Source organism: Diplotaxodon limnothrissa, linkage group LG7, assembly GCF_057381915.1.
Source record: "Diplotaxodon limnothrissa isolate DT_005_m linkage group LG7, D_limnothrissa_male_GT1.1, whole genome shotgun sequence".
Classification (NCBI taxonomy): domain Eukaryota; kingdom Metazoa; phylum Chordata; class Actinopteri; order Cichliformes; family Cichlidae; genus Diplotaxodon; species Diplotaxodon limnothrissa.
In genome coordinates this window covers 57,442,424-57,459,417 of record NC_140602.1, presented here as the reverse complement: position 1 = coordinate 57,459,417, position 16,994 = coordinate 57,442,424, and the positions used below count along the sequence as shown (strand labels likewise).

The window sequence follows — 16,994 nt, the reverse complement described above, 5'->3', positions numbered from 1 at the left end:
AAGAACACTAAACAAGTCACGTGGGTGTAATTGGTCTTTAATGTACAGTAAGCATGTAACTAAGAAAACAAAACAGCACCAGGAAAAATGTGAACCTCTGTCAGTGTAACCAAGTTACAACTATTCTGTACTGTGTGTGTGTGTGTGTGTGTGTGTGTGTATTCATCTTACATTTGGATTTAGGATAAAACCAAAGATTGCATCTACTTATTTCTCATTAAAACAATTTAGCCTAGCCTTGGTTAATAATTAACATGTTGTAGCATTTGAAGCCACACAATATTAGCGCTGACAATGATTACAAATACCTGTGAAAATAAATATCAAAAGATACATATTCTTTTTTTGTCTACTGAAAGCACAAATATACGGATTACATAAAATTACAGGCATTTTTTTAAACCTCAAAACAAACCTAAAAAACCCCAGAGTGAAATGGAAGAGCAAATGTGAAGGAAACATTTGATAGAGGTTTGGAAGGGAAATTTGGGGGGGGGGGGGGAAGAAAAAAAAAGAAAATCAAGTGAAAGAACATTTGTATTCCTGTTCAGTCATTTGTGTGCATCACACTCAGGTGGACAAGTATGGTAACGTCTTCAAAGTCAGTCCATTTCTCCTTCTGTTAGCATAGGTGAACAGTGCAAACAACTGCTCCATGTTTTTTATTATTCCAGCTGGCCTCAGCTTGGCTAAGGCAGGGGGGTGGGGGTGGGATCTGCCTGCCTTCAGTTCATTGTTCTGCCTTTTGATGAAGGAGACAACCTGTTTCCCTGCAGGCCAGAAACCCTGGGGTCTAGGACAGAGTGCAAAAAGTAATCCATTCTCTTAGCCTCCACAGCTGGTAGGAGGGTTAAGGGTGGAGAGCCTTTACAGGCCTCGGCCTAGCAGTTGATGGAGGCACAGTCTGATTTGGCTTTCCCTGCCGAGCTGATTATCCTCATGAGGCAGTGTCCAAACTCCTCCAGAATCATCCTCTCTGCCTCAACTTGAGGCTGGTGAGTCTGTTCTGCTTTTTTGGCCTGCTCCAGCAGACACTCGCATGTTGCTTCAAGCACTTCCTTTGTTACAAACGTATACGGGAGCCTGGGGGAAAAGCAAAATAAAAGTCTGAGTATTGACAACAAAGCCATCATTATCTGGTCTCAGCAGTAGTAAGCAGATGGATCGTGGAGACTCCATGTCAATCAGACACAAGTGAGTTTTAATGACCCCCTCCATAGCTTCATATAGATGTGCTGACAACTCCTGCAGCTTGTACAGGAAACACACACATTTTGCACCGTTTCTGAAAGCGCGTACGTCTCTACTTAAAGTTTTAAAGTTTAGGTAGTTTAGGTCAAATTTGATGTTGCATTGCAGATGACAGAGATTCTGAGTGTCTTCTTCTATACAGCTTATTAATTTAACACTGGTATTGGTTTGGTGCCCAGGGTGCATGCCTAGACATTAGTTGGTCCTTGCAAGAAAAGAAGACTTCCTTACAATGTATCTGGGATGTAGCCATTATTGTTGAAATAAAATAAAAGATAAGTGCTTTATTCACTCATCTCTCCTGAGTATCAGGATCCAGATTCACCCAAACCTCCCTCTTCCTGGACACCTCTTTCAGGGTGACATAAAGGCCTTCTTAAGCCATCAAAAGATGCAACTCCAGTCCCTCCCAAATGACTGAGCTCCTCACCCTCTCTCTAAAGGAGTGTCCAGCCACCCTTCACTGGAAGATCATTTCTAATTCTTGCGGTACTGTGTCCGCATCACTGCAGATGCTGTATCAATCTGTCAGTCAATCTCCTGCAGCCCTTACTTGTGCAACACTTTAGCTAAAGCTAAAGATTCTACAAAAGTACATATCATATGCTTACTGTAAAAGAAGCTCTTTGCAGATTTGATTTTATGTTGAAAAATGTGTGAACTGTGTTTCAGGTACCTGCCACTTCCACTTGAAATCACAGGCGTCGTCCGCATGAGCAAATCTGAGATCTGTGAGGATAGTTTGGTCTTGGCTGCCGTTTGCTGCTGAACTCTCACTTCTGCTGCATCTGCCAAATGCATTAGCGTCTTCCTCTCCGGGCTCTCCTCAAAGTTTTTGCAGCCGATGCATTTACAAATGGACGAACACATGATCTTCGCCTGTGAAGAGAAACAAAAATGAAGGAAATAAATGCCAATAAGAGACGAATGAATGGAGGTGACGCCATCTGTAAAAAAAGAAAACTGGAGAGCTTACCTCGTAGCACTCGCAGTAGTTCTTCAGGCAGCCTGAGCGTTTGCAGTTGCAGCCCTTGCTGTGTCGACGGTCCGACTCTCCCTCCTTGCCTTTACCAATTTTAGGTTTAAAGGCCTCTGGGTTTCGGTCCAGACAAGTCTGTGAAAACATGTTTGTGCAGCAATTTATGAGTCAAACAGGATGCAGTTCAGCCCAAAAACAGAATTCAGAAAGTGGACTTCTGCCTCACCTTTATAGCTTTGAGACGTTCAGTTTCATGTTCCAGGTTATTGAAGCAGTTATTGCAGTTACAGTTATTGCAGAACTCTCCATTTGCAAAACAGTCACAGTAGCTATAGGAAGGCAAACAAAAAACCCCACCATTTAATAAAACCATGTCAACTGTAATTTGATTCAGCAACATTAAGTCTCTCAGTGCTTCCTAAACTCTGATAAAAAGGAAAAATGGTTTCCACCGCAAAATAATACTGTATTAGGATTTTTTTTAAACTAGCCATTACCAGCTAAGCAGGTCAGCTAATTGGAAGTTTGTTTGTTAAATCTCTTGCTGCTCCAGTCTGCATGCCAAAGTATCCTTAGGCAAGATACTGAACCCCAAGTTATGCTCCAAGTGTTAATAAGAAACACATCAGAGAGCACTTAGGTGTAGAAAGAAGTGCTTGTGTGAAAGGGTGAATTAGGCATGTTGTATAAAGCACTTATAAAAACCATAAATACCAGTCCATTTATCATTTACCATGGCGATTTCATAGCAAAGTTGTTCTTTGACCTCCTGGAAATAAAGGTCATGAATTTAGAGTTTTACCCAGGCATTTGTATGAGATTAATATGACTGCAAGCTGCTAGATTAGTGCAAACATAATAATACTGATTACTGTTATCTATATTATTAACAATGATTATTCCTTAAAGTAAACATAATAAAGTCACTGAACTGAGATTTTATTGAACTTTAAATACAATGAGGGTTAAAAACACCATGGGGTGTTTATGACCATAAATCTCATTTTGCAAGGGCACACGTGATTCCCTGCCAGCCTTTGGCCTCCACTGTAAGACGGCTGTGGGTGCAGGTAAGGACACAGCTAGCCGCAAGTGGCAGTGGGCTTGTGAGCCTCAGGAGACCTACACAGCAGCTGGAAGCAGACAAGAGAGAGCCAACGCAGAAAGCCAACTGTCACAAATACTGAAAGCATACCAGGTTAGAGAACCTGAGCAATCTGGAGACAAAGGCAGCTGCAGGCAACTGATAATCCTTCTACAGGTTCATTAATAAAAACCCAGCCCTACTTTGACCAACAAATCAAATTAAGCTCAAGTCCACTGAACTTTTGTCTTAATGTTTTTTAAGAAAGAGACTTGTCCCTCTGCCAGATGAGCAAAAAAATATTTACAATATTAAAAATATGCATCAATATTTATGGAGCGTAAACAGGAACTTGGTTTCTTCTTTCTGACTCAGAGACAAAAAGCTAAAATATAATGTCACAGATGACTTTACAAAATATTCAGCTGAAATTACAAACATATAGTTTGTATACAAACATGTATTAATTATTGAGCTACACCTGGACAGATTTATCCAATGGATAAACATTATCAGTGACCGTTACACTTACAGTTTGAGGCACTGTGACTTGGTACAGTTACATGGTTTTCTTGGTCTTGAGGTTGTTTCTGCTGCTGACAAACTGAACCAATGAACATTAATTAGATTAAACTATAGACAGTCACGAGAACAAATGAAGAAAATCACTTTAATATTTTGGTAAACATCTTTTTAAATAGAACAGATATCATTTAGTTGGTCTTTCAATGCAATATATATAAAAACAAAAGTCATAGTAAGATGGCTTCTACCATTTCTTACCCATTAAGAGGCAATCTGGCCTGAGTCTGGATACCAGTGGATGCAGAAAAACTAGAGCTGCTGGCAAGTGTCACAAATGGTGGCTGCTGGATCTATGAGAAAAGCAGAAACACGATATTGAAACTCACTCAGGAAAAGGAAATCAATCTTTTAAAAACAAAAAACAAAAAAACAAAACCCAAAACAAAACAAAAAAACCCTTCAAACCAGGGCGTACAATGGATGAAGGTACATGGGATTCTATATTGTCGAACAATGGATTATACATTAGGGAAGCCAGGGGGAAATTTATTCAATACAAAATTCTTAACAGATACTATTATACTCCTTCAAGGCTGTATAGAATGGGGATTGGTAGAGATGACTTGTGTTGGAAATGCCAACAAGCCAAAGGTACTCTGATACATGTACTCTGGGAATGCCCGCTGGTTTTTCCAGTTTGGAACACTGTACTGAATTATTTGCAGGGGTGGACACTTTGTAACCTACCCAGATCACCTAAATTATGTTTACTAGGAGACAAAGGAGAGGTGCTGCAATTAAATAAACACCAGTTTAGAGTGTTAAGTACTGCATTGGTAACATGTACCCGTGTCATTTTGGAACACTGGAAGGACTCCCATACTCCAATGCTTAAAATGTGGAAAGACAGAATGATTGGGAATGTTGCATGCGAAAAGATGCTGGGAAAAATACATCATGTGACGGAAGCCGCGCTGGAACAGTGGGACAATTTTTGCACCTACATGTCTACCTGACTTGGACATTTGAGCTTAATACAACATATGTTAAAACCTCACTTGTTTTGTTTTGTTGTGGGGTTTTTTTGTTTTTATTTATTTATTTTAAAAAAAATTGTTTGTTTGTTTTTGTTTGTTTGCTTCTTGCTTTTGGTTGCTGCATCTCTGTATTTGCTGTTATAAAATGCAAAATCTAATAAATACTTGAATTATAAAAAAAAAAAAAAAAACCCGTCAAACCAAAAAGCACACAAAGATAATTCGCTAACCTGTGTGACATATTGTGCTGGCACAACCGCATAACCCACATTCCCTCCTCCTGGAGCTGGTGTCAGGACGGTGCCTGGAGGGAGGTTGGTGAAGTTGGGCTGGATTTGGGGTAGTGGAGTCGCAGGCATGATCAAACGTTGCTGAGTCTGAGTGGTGGTTACTACTTGTGGTCCTGATGTTAAGGGCTTAGGTGCCACCTACGGGGAATAAAAACCATGAATGCAGCTCAAGGGACATTTCAGAGAAAGTTCTCTTTGAATGAACTTGGATACCCAGGTTACCTGTTTTATGGTCTGTGCTGGGACAACTGGGACAGACATCCTGACCGCTGCTGTACTGACCACCATAGGTTTAGCTGTGGGATAAGCACCATCACGAGTTGGTACAGCGCAATTACTAAGTGCTGCCTGTATTTGTTAGCAGAGGAAACAAAACAAGTTCATAGGTCACCTGTCTGTATAGAGCTGGTACTGGGACCACTGGGCTGTCCTGTGCTGCTCGCTGTCGTTGCTGTGACGAGGCGAACGTAGTGGAACCTGCTGCCAGGCACCTGGATCTGCTGCACGTTGGGCTGGGTGGCCAGGGGTATGATTGTTTTAAACTGGGAACCTCCCACTCCTCCAACAGCCACAGGTTTAATGTTCTGAAAACATTCACATCAAACGGAGAAACAGACTGAAGCCAGTAATAGAAGAGAAAATTTAAAAACAAAACAAAACAAACAACAACAACAACAAAACCTAAAGAACCTCATCCTGAAAACAGTTTGTTAAGAGCTGCCCGTTTTACTGGCAATACAATCTTCAAAGTGCACTTCAGTTTCTTTTTTGCAGGCCAGGATTAAGCTCCCCAAATGCTGATCTATTGTTATACATGTAAAATGCATAAAAACAATCTTATATCATAGTTGGGGCAGGTGGTCACATGAAAACATTTAATTGTTTTGAGTATTAATTATCTTTCTATCTGCTTGGAAACAATCTTACACAACCATTTTATTTCTGGCAAAAATGTATATTGCTATGGAGGTAAAATTTACATGCGAAGTAAGTCATCATCATTGGTGCCCCACATAGTGCACTGAGATAAACATGACACGGTCTGTCCTGCCTTTTCTGCATCAGATGGCCATGGCTTTAGCAATGCAGACAGTTGAACAAAAACAACTGCACAACTTATTGTTTTATATACAAAGAAGAAAATTCAGTTTCTCTAGAAATTGCAGTGGGAAAAACCGGACTCCAATGTACAGGCGCTCGCCCTCGGGCACCCTCCTCAGTTTCACTCATAGGGGTTTTTGAATTGCCCGTTGTCTGGTCCCTCACCCAGGACCAATTTGCCTTGGGAGATCCTGCCAGGGGGCGAAAGACCACCCAATAACATAGCTGCTGGGATCCCTGGGCCACGCGAATCCTCTACCACACCGGTTCCCAACCCCCGGGCCTCGGACAGGTACCGGTCCGTGAGTCGTTTGGTACCGGGCCGCGAGAGTTGAGGCTCAGGTGTGAAATGTATGGTTTTCAGGGTTTTTAATCAGTTTTCAGCGTTATTTTGTTATCGTTTTTATCGTTAACTCGGTTTTCCTGGGTCTTTTCACATGTGTTATGAATAAATCTTTTTTTCGGTACCGGTACTAGTTCTATTTTGTTGTATTTATCCGCGACACCTTAAAGGCCGGTCAGTGAAAATATTGTCGGTCATAAACCGGTCCGTGGCGCAAAAAAGGTTGGGGACCGCTGCTCTACCACGATAAGGTGGAGATTCACAGATGGAACTTTATTACCAGAAAAAGTGAAATATTTCCATAATGGTACAAATTTGAGAGAAATATTTTTTTTTTTTTTTTAAATCAAAGCATGCAGTGCACAACTGAGCCAGTCATTTTGAGTAATGAGCAGTCTGTTTACTACAAACTGTGTCAGACTATAAACAACAATCCCACCAACTGCAGATGTATCAATCTGATATTTGGAACGGATTTCCTCCATTTTGACCCAAAAAGGTTGGATCGGATATAAGTGATTAAATCTATTCACTTCCTTTCTGTGTTCACTACACAGCAGCAATTATTATTTCAAGAGCTAACATAGCACAGAAGAAGCCATTTCACTCTATTTTTATCTTTCCACAGCTTTTAACTGCATGTTTGCTCCATGTTTGTTTTCATTCATCAGTGTAATGCTTATTTGGAAGTTTGGGAGGTTTTGTTCTGTTTTTGTAAAACTGCACTTGCAGTAACAGTGAGTTGTCTCCGTCTTCACCTGCTTCCTGTCAGCTCAATCCTAAATGCGGCCTGTTTGTGTGTAGCAGTAAAATGAGGTGCACTCAAGAGCAAGAAAGAAGAGAGGAGGAAAATAGCATGACTGCACATCACAGCAGTATGCTGCAACTCCTTGACTCTCATACGGAGCTGAAATGACACTTATGTACAAACAAGGTGAATACGTTTTTTTTTTTTTTTTAAATTCCTTTTCTCCCCTCAGATCAAATGGTATCAACTACAACTGACTGTTCTGTGCTTTCATGTTACCTGCGTTGTTGATTGGCTAGTGGCCACCTTGACTGGAGATACAGATGTTGACTGCTGGACTGTCAGGATCTGCTGGCCAAGTGCTACATTCACAGGCAGTGCTACAGACTTCTGAGAAGCACCGGAGGTCGGGGAAGCCACAGACACCACAGTCACCTGGCAGGAACAGACAAGCGGCATGAGCTGTGAAAATTTCACCTGATTAAACAAAGACCCGAGTTGGATGGCAATATAGCTGCCATTACGTATGGTAACAGGAATGTCACATAAACCAACATTCTATAACAAGTCAATTGCAAACACTATGTATACATATTCATTAATTAGTAGGAGTGAAAGAAATATCTAATATAATTAGTGCTGTCAGTGTTAATCTCATGAATCGCTCTGTGCGTGGGGCTACACAGCATCAACGCGTGAGCACGGTTAGCTCGTTAACGCCGTCCAGCCCCACGCACAGGGCGATTCGCGATAACTCGTCATTTTAACGAGATTAACACTGACAGCACTAAATATAATATAATATAATATAATATAATACAATATAAACTCCTGTCTGCAAATACGATGATGATTACTAGTGCCAGAGGCTGATGTTTATGTACTGTGACACATCAATCCGTTGTGGGCTGTCTAAATATTCAAAGAGTGTGAATACATCTACTGCATTTTTAATAACTACATTTCCAAAAAACAAAGACAATCAAATTGTTATTTTAAACAACAGTATCGGCCCAACCACCAACGCTACCTCTCAGCTTCCTAGCAGACAAACCTATGGGATCAATTTCAAAATTCTACGTAATTTTATTCTCCAGTTTACGCAGTCACAAGATTTTCATAAAACTTCACCTTTGACCTTAAGGTCAAAGTCACTGAGATTTGAACTCTTCTGAGATTTTTAGTACATACACCTATAGTATTAACTTGAAGTGTCTACGTTATCCCATTCACAAATGTAGGTGTCCATGCCACCCCCCTGCCCAGTAGGGTGACGATAATACCCCAGGGCTCTAGACTAACTTTTCGCCATGGTTGCATTGGTGCGCCTGTGCATCAGCACAAAAGTTAGGTTCACAAAAACTGGGCGCACGTGACATCATTACTGTATGTGGAGTTGACGTTCAAGCCATTTTTCTTGTGAAGAATTATTTCGGACTTCAACTTAGAGAATGGAAATTCTTCTTTGCAATATTGTAGGCACTGTTAAACTTAATCATCATTTGGCCTCCTCTGATGACCTGTTTGCTGCTGCCTGCCGCTGAAAGGCAGTGGAGAGAGGGGACACTTGGGCAGTGCATTTATATTGTGTCATATAATGTGTTTTCTAGATACACTGTGCTTTTTCAGCGTTTCAATTCGAAATGTATTTGCACCAGTCACAAATGCAGTATTGCCGGGCATGGTCTTTCTACACGCACGACAGTAAATGCAGTGCATAATGTTGGCAGCTTTACTGTATCTTAGCCAGGAAAACTGGTCAAGCCACTCTCTTCGAAATGTATGCACTTTCCCCCTTTTACTTTCAGTGTGCTCTGGCTCAGAGGTCGATGCCGTCTCTGGACCAGTGTTAGACGTAACCTGAGAGGTTGTCAGAGCACTGGCTATGAATTTCAACAGATCAGGCCTTAACTTAACAAAAAAGTTATCTTTTTATCTTTTCTCATTACCCACAGCTACATCCACTATCAGGCCTAGGCTACGCACCTCTCTCTCTCTCTCTCTCTCTCTCTCTATCTGCCTGCACTTTCAAACGTAGGCCTACAGGAATATCTGGACCACGGCCAATCAGAGAGGTCCCGCCTCTAACTGAGTATCTCTCTCTCTAATTGGTTTAGACCACGATATGGGCATAACATGTCTGTTGTTGACCACACGAAGGCTTTCAGAGTTGCAAAGACTCTCTCCCCCCCCACTCAAACGGCTGGTCATACCGGTGTGACCTATGATTTTTTTTAAGTTGCACCATTGAGAAATTAGGTCACATGTGCAACCAAATTGGATGGAGGCCACTGACAGGCAGTTACTCTGCCTCTGTGCTCTCTGCCTGGCATCATGAAGCCCGACTGCCATAGAATACCAGAATTGGCAGGTCCAGCACTGGCATCCTGTGCTTTTCACAGGTGAGAACACCCTGAGCTCATGTGACAGATGTGAAAGGGTCTGGAGAAGCCATGGAGAACATTGTGCTGCCAATAACATCATTCAGCATAGTTTGGTAGTGGCCCAGTGATGGTCTGAGAAGGAATGGAGGGACGCACAAACCTCTACAGGCTAGGCATCACACCCTGAGTGTGACTACATACTGGGAGAAAATCCCCAGACCCACTGTCAGACAATACCCTGATACCATTAACTAGACCCCATCCTCGCCTGAAATCAACAGAGCATCTCTGGGACATCACGTTTCTGTCCATCCGATGTTGCCTCCTTTCCAGGAGCTCAGTGATGCACTGGTTCACATCTAAGATGATATCAACCAGTATACCATCTATCGTCTCATTATGGTTAATTCCTCAATGTTGTCAGTCATGAATGCAAGCATGTAGGGGCCCATACAAAATACTCTCTACCTGGTCTGACAGTGGGTCTTCAGCATGATTTTTTTTCCAGTTAAGATCTGATGTGTTTTCAAAGTGTTATTAAATGTTTTAATATTTTGAAAAGTGTTTTACACTAAGGTCTTTGGTTCTCAATTGAACTGAGGGTAAACAGATAAGCCCTTAAAGAAGAATGGCTAGCAAACATCCTTCTCTGATCAAAGTACCATTATTATATCATTGTGATTCCAAACATTTTTGAGTAAACATTGCAGGGGGTTTCGAGGTGATTTATTACACTCGTGCTTTACCTGCAGTAACAGGTTGTAATTATGTGACAATTAAACTATAGACTTATTAGTTTTAGTCTCTAGCCACTTGATCATATTCAGTTAAAGTAAATATAGAAAAATATAATATCACCTTGCTGGGAGTCTTGAGAGGGGAAATGGCAATCTTTTTGCCAGGGATACTTTGTAAATTAGTGTTGTGGGGCTCAGAGAGAGTAATGGTCCTCGGGGGCATCACTGGTGAACTCTGGGTCAGAACCCGTCCTATGAACAGACAGTGCAAGGTTTAATGACAAAGCTAATTACAACATAATTAGAAAACAAACAGCAATAAACTATGTGGTTTGATAATTATTTAAAAACTGAAACAACAAAATAGTCTCAAAAAGTTATTACTTAGACTTACCTGTGATCACAGGAGGCATTGATGTCTGGGCACTTATACCTTTGCTGTTAACAGTTTTTGTGATGATAAACTTGATCGGTGCAGCTGAGGATGCTGGTGTCTTCTTGGCAATCTGAAAAGACAATTAGCCAGAAATGTTTAAACGTATTCATTCAATATCCAAACATTGCCTCTTTCTGCAGATGACGACTACTGGCGTGTCCTAGCTTGGTCAGTTCTGTTGCATTTTCATTTACTGATACTGATGTTGATACCTGAGCTCTAGTTGTACAACTTAATTGATACTGGATTTATGAGGGTGATAACTGAATTTATATTCGTAGGGAAAAAGGTCATCAGTGATATTGTAAGATTACATACTGAGCTGGTCAATGTGCAGTATAGGGCTGCCACAAACGATTATTTTGATAGTCGACTAGTCACCGATTATTTATGCGATTAGTCGACTAATCAGATCATCATCCACTGGACATAAAACTACAGCTTATTGCACCAGCAGCATCTGCTCTTATATAACTATCATTAGCTTACAGCTTTAAGCTTTTAAGGTGCTAACTAAAAATAAAGACAAGATGATAGTTTATTCAATTTTAATGAAATTTGCAGATTGTTTCGGTGAAGTTTAATAAACTCCTTGCTATCTAAAATATAACAGGACAAGGAGTATATTCTCCAGCATCTCACACTTCTGATAATCAGCTGTCTGCTTGACGTTTATTCAGCTGTGTAAAAACTATAACTTTAATCTCAGACAAACCGATTTACTCAGGAACAAATAAAATACAAAAAAAAAAAAAGCCAAACAACAACATTTTTAATTTATCTAAGTGACTCATATATTTAACCTGAGTAGCGAAAGACGGCGGTGGGTTTGAAAACAATTTGCCGGGAGTCGGTGTTCTCACCGCGCTAGTGACCTAGCCCCCGGCTAGCTATCGAGCTAGTGGGTAACAGACGTCTCCGAAAACGTCGGAGCGCTTTTGAAAATATGTGGTGTCCTGATAAACTGAGCCGATATTTGAGGTTTACACAGCTACATTCTCGCCTGAAAATATGTTAAACGTTTATTTTGTGACCCAGAAAGAATAATAAGAGTAATATTAAAACTAACTAGCTGCCGCCATTGTTGGAAACTAAGCTGGGCCGCGCTATGAATTCTGGGACACAGCTGCTGCTTCTTATTCTTATTCTTCTTCGGGGTTTAACGGCAGCTGGCATCCTTGTACATGCAGTGCTGCCATCTTCTGTTTCAGTCCGTTATTACACTCTTAAATCCTGCTACTTATTCCTGCGTCTTTTGGGATCTTACAAAGCTTCAAACGACGCGTCGACTATTAAATCAGTCGTCGACGATTTTGATAGTCGACGTAATCGTGACTAGTCGACAAATCGTGGCAGCCCTAGTGCAGTATTAAGACAATTCTTTGTCAGTGCTCTGATATAGCAACTGTGAAATTATGACACTTTTTTTTTTTTCCAATGTACACACAATGTCAGCACTTCTGCAACATGACTTTATGCAGCCAGACAGGCCAGCTGAGGTATTCATTTCACAGCAACATCGGTGGCTTTTTAAAAAAAAAACATATTTAAATCTGAATATCTTACTGGGGGTAAATTATTGCAATCATTCTCCTACATGTAGGATAAAAAGAGGATATACATTTCCTTCTCTTCTGAACTATGATTTTAGACAAAAATATTATTTTTATGCTTGTTAAGATGATCTGACTTCAGTTCTTAAATAAATAGCGCACTAATAATGTTCATCTAAACCCTGAGTGTGAGTGTGCTTGTTTCCCTACAAATTTTTTAATTATTTAAGAGGATAAAAACTCCCAAACAAACATGCCCGAGTGTATATGCTTGCTCTACCCCTTATACACAGAGTGAAACAGTCACTCGTAACAATTTTTAATCCAAATATGAGAACTGCTCATTTAAACAACGTCCAGACAGGCGAAGAACAGTTGAATGGGGAGATTTACCAATTTGTTTGTAACCTGTAATGTAAACCTGTTACGTCTGTACTTTATGAGTCAGACAACTCCCACCCCCTGCCAAGAGGTTTTAACCAGATCCTAACAAAAAATACCCTGAAATTACAAATCTAAACACCAAGGAATCTTTACATTCCACATTCAAACTACATGGATGAACCTCTTAATCTTCACCAAAGTGGTTCTCTCTCTATGCTCCTTTTTTTTTTTTTTTTTTATCTTCTCTTCCCTTCATCTCCCAACCAGTCAAAGCCCATATTAGGCTTTCCATGAGCCTGGTTCTACCAGCAGGTTCTTTCTATTCAGAAAAAGACTTTCTACTTTACCATTGTCATGTGCTAAGTGATCATCATGTCATCAGGATTCTCTCACTAATGCTGTAGAAGCCTTTAACTTGCAATAGAAAGTCCCTTGAGGTGACTGGAATTGTATAAATAACATTTAATTGAGCTCTGCGCGTTATAGTTCCACACTAGATTCCTAGTGGTTCTAGTGGTTACTGAGACACAGTCCCACTCCATCTTCTCTGAAACACCAAACTGTACTTAGTCAGTACACTGTTGTTAGCTTACATTTACTGGCAGCCTAGATCAAGGTCAAAGCAGATCTTATCTAATAACTTGAAAAACTTTGTACACAGTATGTTCAATTAATATTGAGGCAATCATTTACAGTAGTAATTATGTTTAATTTAACAGTAACATGTGGAACATGACAAGCAATATTTTTGTAAAAATGTATTAATAATACAAAAGGTTATTGTTACCTGGACAGTCTTCAGCTGCTGGGTCTGTAATGTGGTCACCTGGTTGCCCACCACTGGCTTCAGGTCTGACCTCCCACCTATAGTCACCACTTTAAACTGCGGCGCTTGAGACTTGGTGTCTCCGGCAGTCTGTGAAATGCCAGGCTTGCTGCCTGTGTGGGGTAACTGAAGCACTATAGGCTGCCCCGATTTTCCTATAGCTGTAACCAAAAGTTTCTGTCCATCCTGCTTGATGACCTGGGGTGGATTACCTGCAGACTTTGCTGCTTCTGAGGCTTGAGAAGCCACCTTATTGAGAATAATCTGGCGATTTGCAGGAGAGATTGTAAATGGAGTTGTGAGCTTCTGTAATCCACTTGTAGTCACACTAGTTCCAGTAACACTGTCTGTGGTTTTGGTTGTGGTTGTCGAAGTAGCCAAGGCTGGTTTGATGGTAAGAAGAGGAGACGATGTGCTGGAATTTGAGACAGGAGGCGGACTTCTGGGGCTGGCACTAAGCATGGAGTCTGTGGCCGTGGAGGTGGTCATAGCCTTAGTGGGTTCGGTTAAAACGGCATCTGAACAGAGGCTCACGTTCTCTGAAGCCACGGGTGTATCAGTTTCCATTGGGACCGATGCATCATCACTGGGCTCTGAGTGGACTGCAGTGGTGCCAGGTTGAGAGTGAGGAACATCCTCTATATCCTCAGTATCCATGATCTCATCTGGGAGGAGGCTGTTGAGCTCTGGTGACACTACATCCATGCTTGCAAACTCTCAGCTTTCTGTTAATCCTGAAAAACCAATACAATTTAATTGTCATTGCAAAATACATCACAAACACTAGTAAGCCACTACATTAACACCACTGTCAGTTTAACTTATAATACAGGCACACATGTTCAAACTCCAGCAGGTCAAATCTGTTTTTCTGGCTATTATATTAGGCAGGAGGGTTTTCTGTTGTATTTGATCACTTTTATATTATTTGAAAGACCTAGAAGCTTACATTTACTACACTAGATACACCATGAACAGGGAGAGACAGACAAAGATAATACAATTTTAAAATTCTGAGGATATACATTCATCATTTTAGAGAGCTGTTGCATTTAATTGCAGTCAGTGTTTGCAATTCATTAAAAAAATGTATTCCTCTACTCATTTATACAATATACATAACTGGATTATAATACAGACAGACAGCTAAAAGCTGTGCTGAGAATATAGAGCAAGATAGTTCAAGCTAGCGAGCTAGCCATGTAGGTGCAGTAGAAGTGCCAGATTGTCATAACTTTACCTGTAAATCACTTCAGTAATTACGTGAGATGTAATAAATAAGGAGGTGGGAATGAGTAACGTTTGACTTGTGCTGATTTTGACTGAAGCAGACAGCTGATGCTAGGCCGCAACGATCATCTCTGCCGTATCTTTGTCCTGCTGCACTCTACTCAACATTAAGCCACCGAAACGCACATATGAACCCTACCCACTGCATACCACATTCACACGCAGAGCTGACTGAGCTGAATCTCTTCACGTCCCCAGGTGAAAGCCATCAAAAGAAAACTGTGCTGAGTTGCACTCGTTTATTTTAAAAATGCCCAGAAGTGGTCCTGACTGGGGCAAAGAGCGAGAAAAAAAAGCGACAAGCTGTTTTGCTGGCTGCGTTACTATTTCAGGCCGGGGTTGGATTTCGAAAGATCCGCCATTTTTACCTCGTCATCAGCTTAGTTAGCTGCCCGGCTAACGCTAAGCTATGCTGAGGGGAAGCGTTTATAAATATTGGTAACAAGCAGAAACACTTACACTGACAGTTCACTGCAAAACAAGCATAACTAAACAATCAAGATAAGACTTGATGTTAACAGGGTGCTGCTAGCGAATAAAAAAAAACAACCCACAAATAACAACAACAAAACTCTGCAGACTCTGACAACGTAAACAATGCTTGCTTTCAATAATTTCTCCTGTCACTTGACATAGGAGGAAATACATCATTTTAATTCCACAATGCAATTATTGCGATTGCTATTATAGATCTCCTTAACAGCATTTACAGTCTGTGTTTTAGGGCTGGAGTTAGCGTGGCCTAACCAGTTCAAAGTGATGTTTTAGTTTAACCTCAAGAAAGTCATATTTTGACTGAGTTATAGTACCAGAAAAGCGTAAATTCCAAGAATGTTACGGGGTCAACAGCTAAAGTAATATGAAACCAACAAACAGCAAATGCAACTGCTGACTTATGCCTTCTAATATTTTACATACATATAAAAATATCTATGATCCTTTAGACGTTTCGCCAGTATGTCAAAACAACTCGATGTGCAGCTAACTTAGCTTTTACTTTTCATTTGCCGTTGCAGTAAGTAAACTTAGCGGCCGGCTCACATGATATTTACACCATGTTATTAAAGTCCCAGTTTTGTGCACGAGAAACTTTCCTTCAGCGCTGAAAATACTCTGCCAAACCAAATCCTGGGAATATTATGCTGCTTTTTCACCAGAGTGTATCCTTAAATATCGTTATCATCAAAGACAGCAACAGCAGTCTCATCTAGACAGCCCAGCGGGCAGAACAACTGTACTAGCAAACTTGCAGAGCTTGCTAACCCGAGCTAGCTAGCACAACATTATATCTCAACATTGAATACATTCTTTAATGTGAGTCTTTATGTTGAATATGGTGTGTTAAATACTAGAAAGGGCCATTGCATAGTCATGCTTACCCCAATTTTTTAAGCTAAGCAGCGTTTCCAGATAAAAGGGAGGAAAGGAAAAGACGATTGTTCAAAATACCGCGCCGAGCGCCATTCCTCCCTGACATTTCACAGGCCGGCCACGCCCTCCATGCGATACGAAACACTGACGTAACACTTAAAGCTACAGCACAATTGCATTATCAAAGTTATGACTGTTTCTACAAAACTATTTAATGCTTTTTTTTCTTCTTCTTCTTTTTTTACAAAATATTTTTTTGAAAATAAAAACTATTATTAGTTAATAAAAAAACAAACAACACAGTCAGCCTTGGAGCTCGTGTGCTGGATATTTACCGAAATCTGACAGAGCACTACCCAGTAGCCTCACTAAGTGCCCAGTCTCACGTACCACTGTCAGGTAGTCAATAAATAATAAGATGGTGGACATGTTTACTTACATGTCCTGTAGTTTCTCTTACTATAAGAGTGGTAAAACACATGAAATGCACTTCAGAAAAACAGACAAGATAGACTTCAACCTGCAGTTTTTACTGCCAAGATGGGAGTAAAATGTCTTCACCAGGGAGAGTACTGCATGATTCAATCCCAGATTTGAGCTGCTTGCATACTACAGAGTGTCAAGAGATGTTTTCGCCTAAGGTCTTAGGTAGGCC

At 40.7% G+C, this 16,994-nt stretch overlaps 1 protein-coding gene across 1 annotated transcript; it reads right to left on the bottom strand.

The window, feature by feature from the left end:
* Positions 1–30: 30 nt before the first annotated feature.
* lin54 (lin-54 DREAM MuvB core complex component) lies at positions 31–16,445 on the bottom strand. The gene is made up of 14 exons (XM_085358513.1): positions 16,348–16,445; positions 13,640–14,412; positions 10,874–10,985; positions 10,601–10,731; positions 7,638–7,793; positions 5,558–5,750; positions 5,389–5,462; positions 5,107–5,304; positions 4,098–4,189; positions 3,847–3,918; positions 2,457–2,559; positions 2,228–2,365; positions 1,928–2,130; positions 31–1,083 (listed from the first exon to the last, which is right to left on the bottom strand). Exons 2-14 carry the CDS (start codon positions 14,381–14,383, stop codon positions 882–884), a joined length of 2,418 nt encoding a protein of 805 aa, XP_085214639.1. The 5' UTR covers positions 14,384–14,412; positions 16,348–16,445; the 3' UTR covers positions 31–881.
* Positions 16,446–16,994: the final 549 nt, after the last annotated feature.

Coding starts and splice junctions, on each gene's coding strand:
- lin54 (XM_085358513.1), bottom strand. CDS start 14,383: ATGGATGTAGTGTCACCAGAGCTCAACAGCCTCCTCCCAGATGAGATC. Junction 4,190..5,106: donor CAGCACAATATGTCACACAG/GTTAGCGAATTA, acceptor CTTTTCTCATAG/ATCCAGCAGCCACCATTTGT. Junction 1,084..1,927: donor ATTTCAAGTGGAAGTGGCAG/GTACCTGAAACA, acceptor CTTTTCCCCCAG/GCTCCCGTATACGTTTGTAA.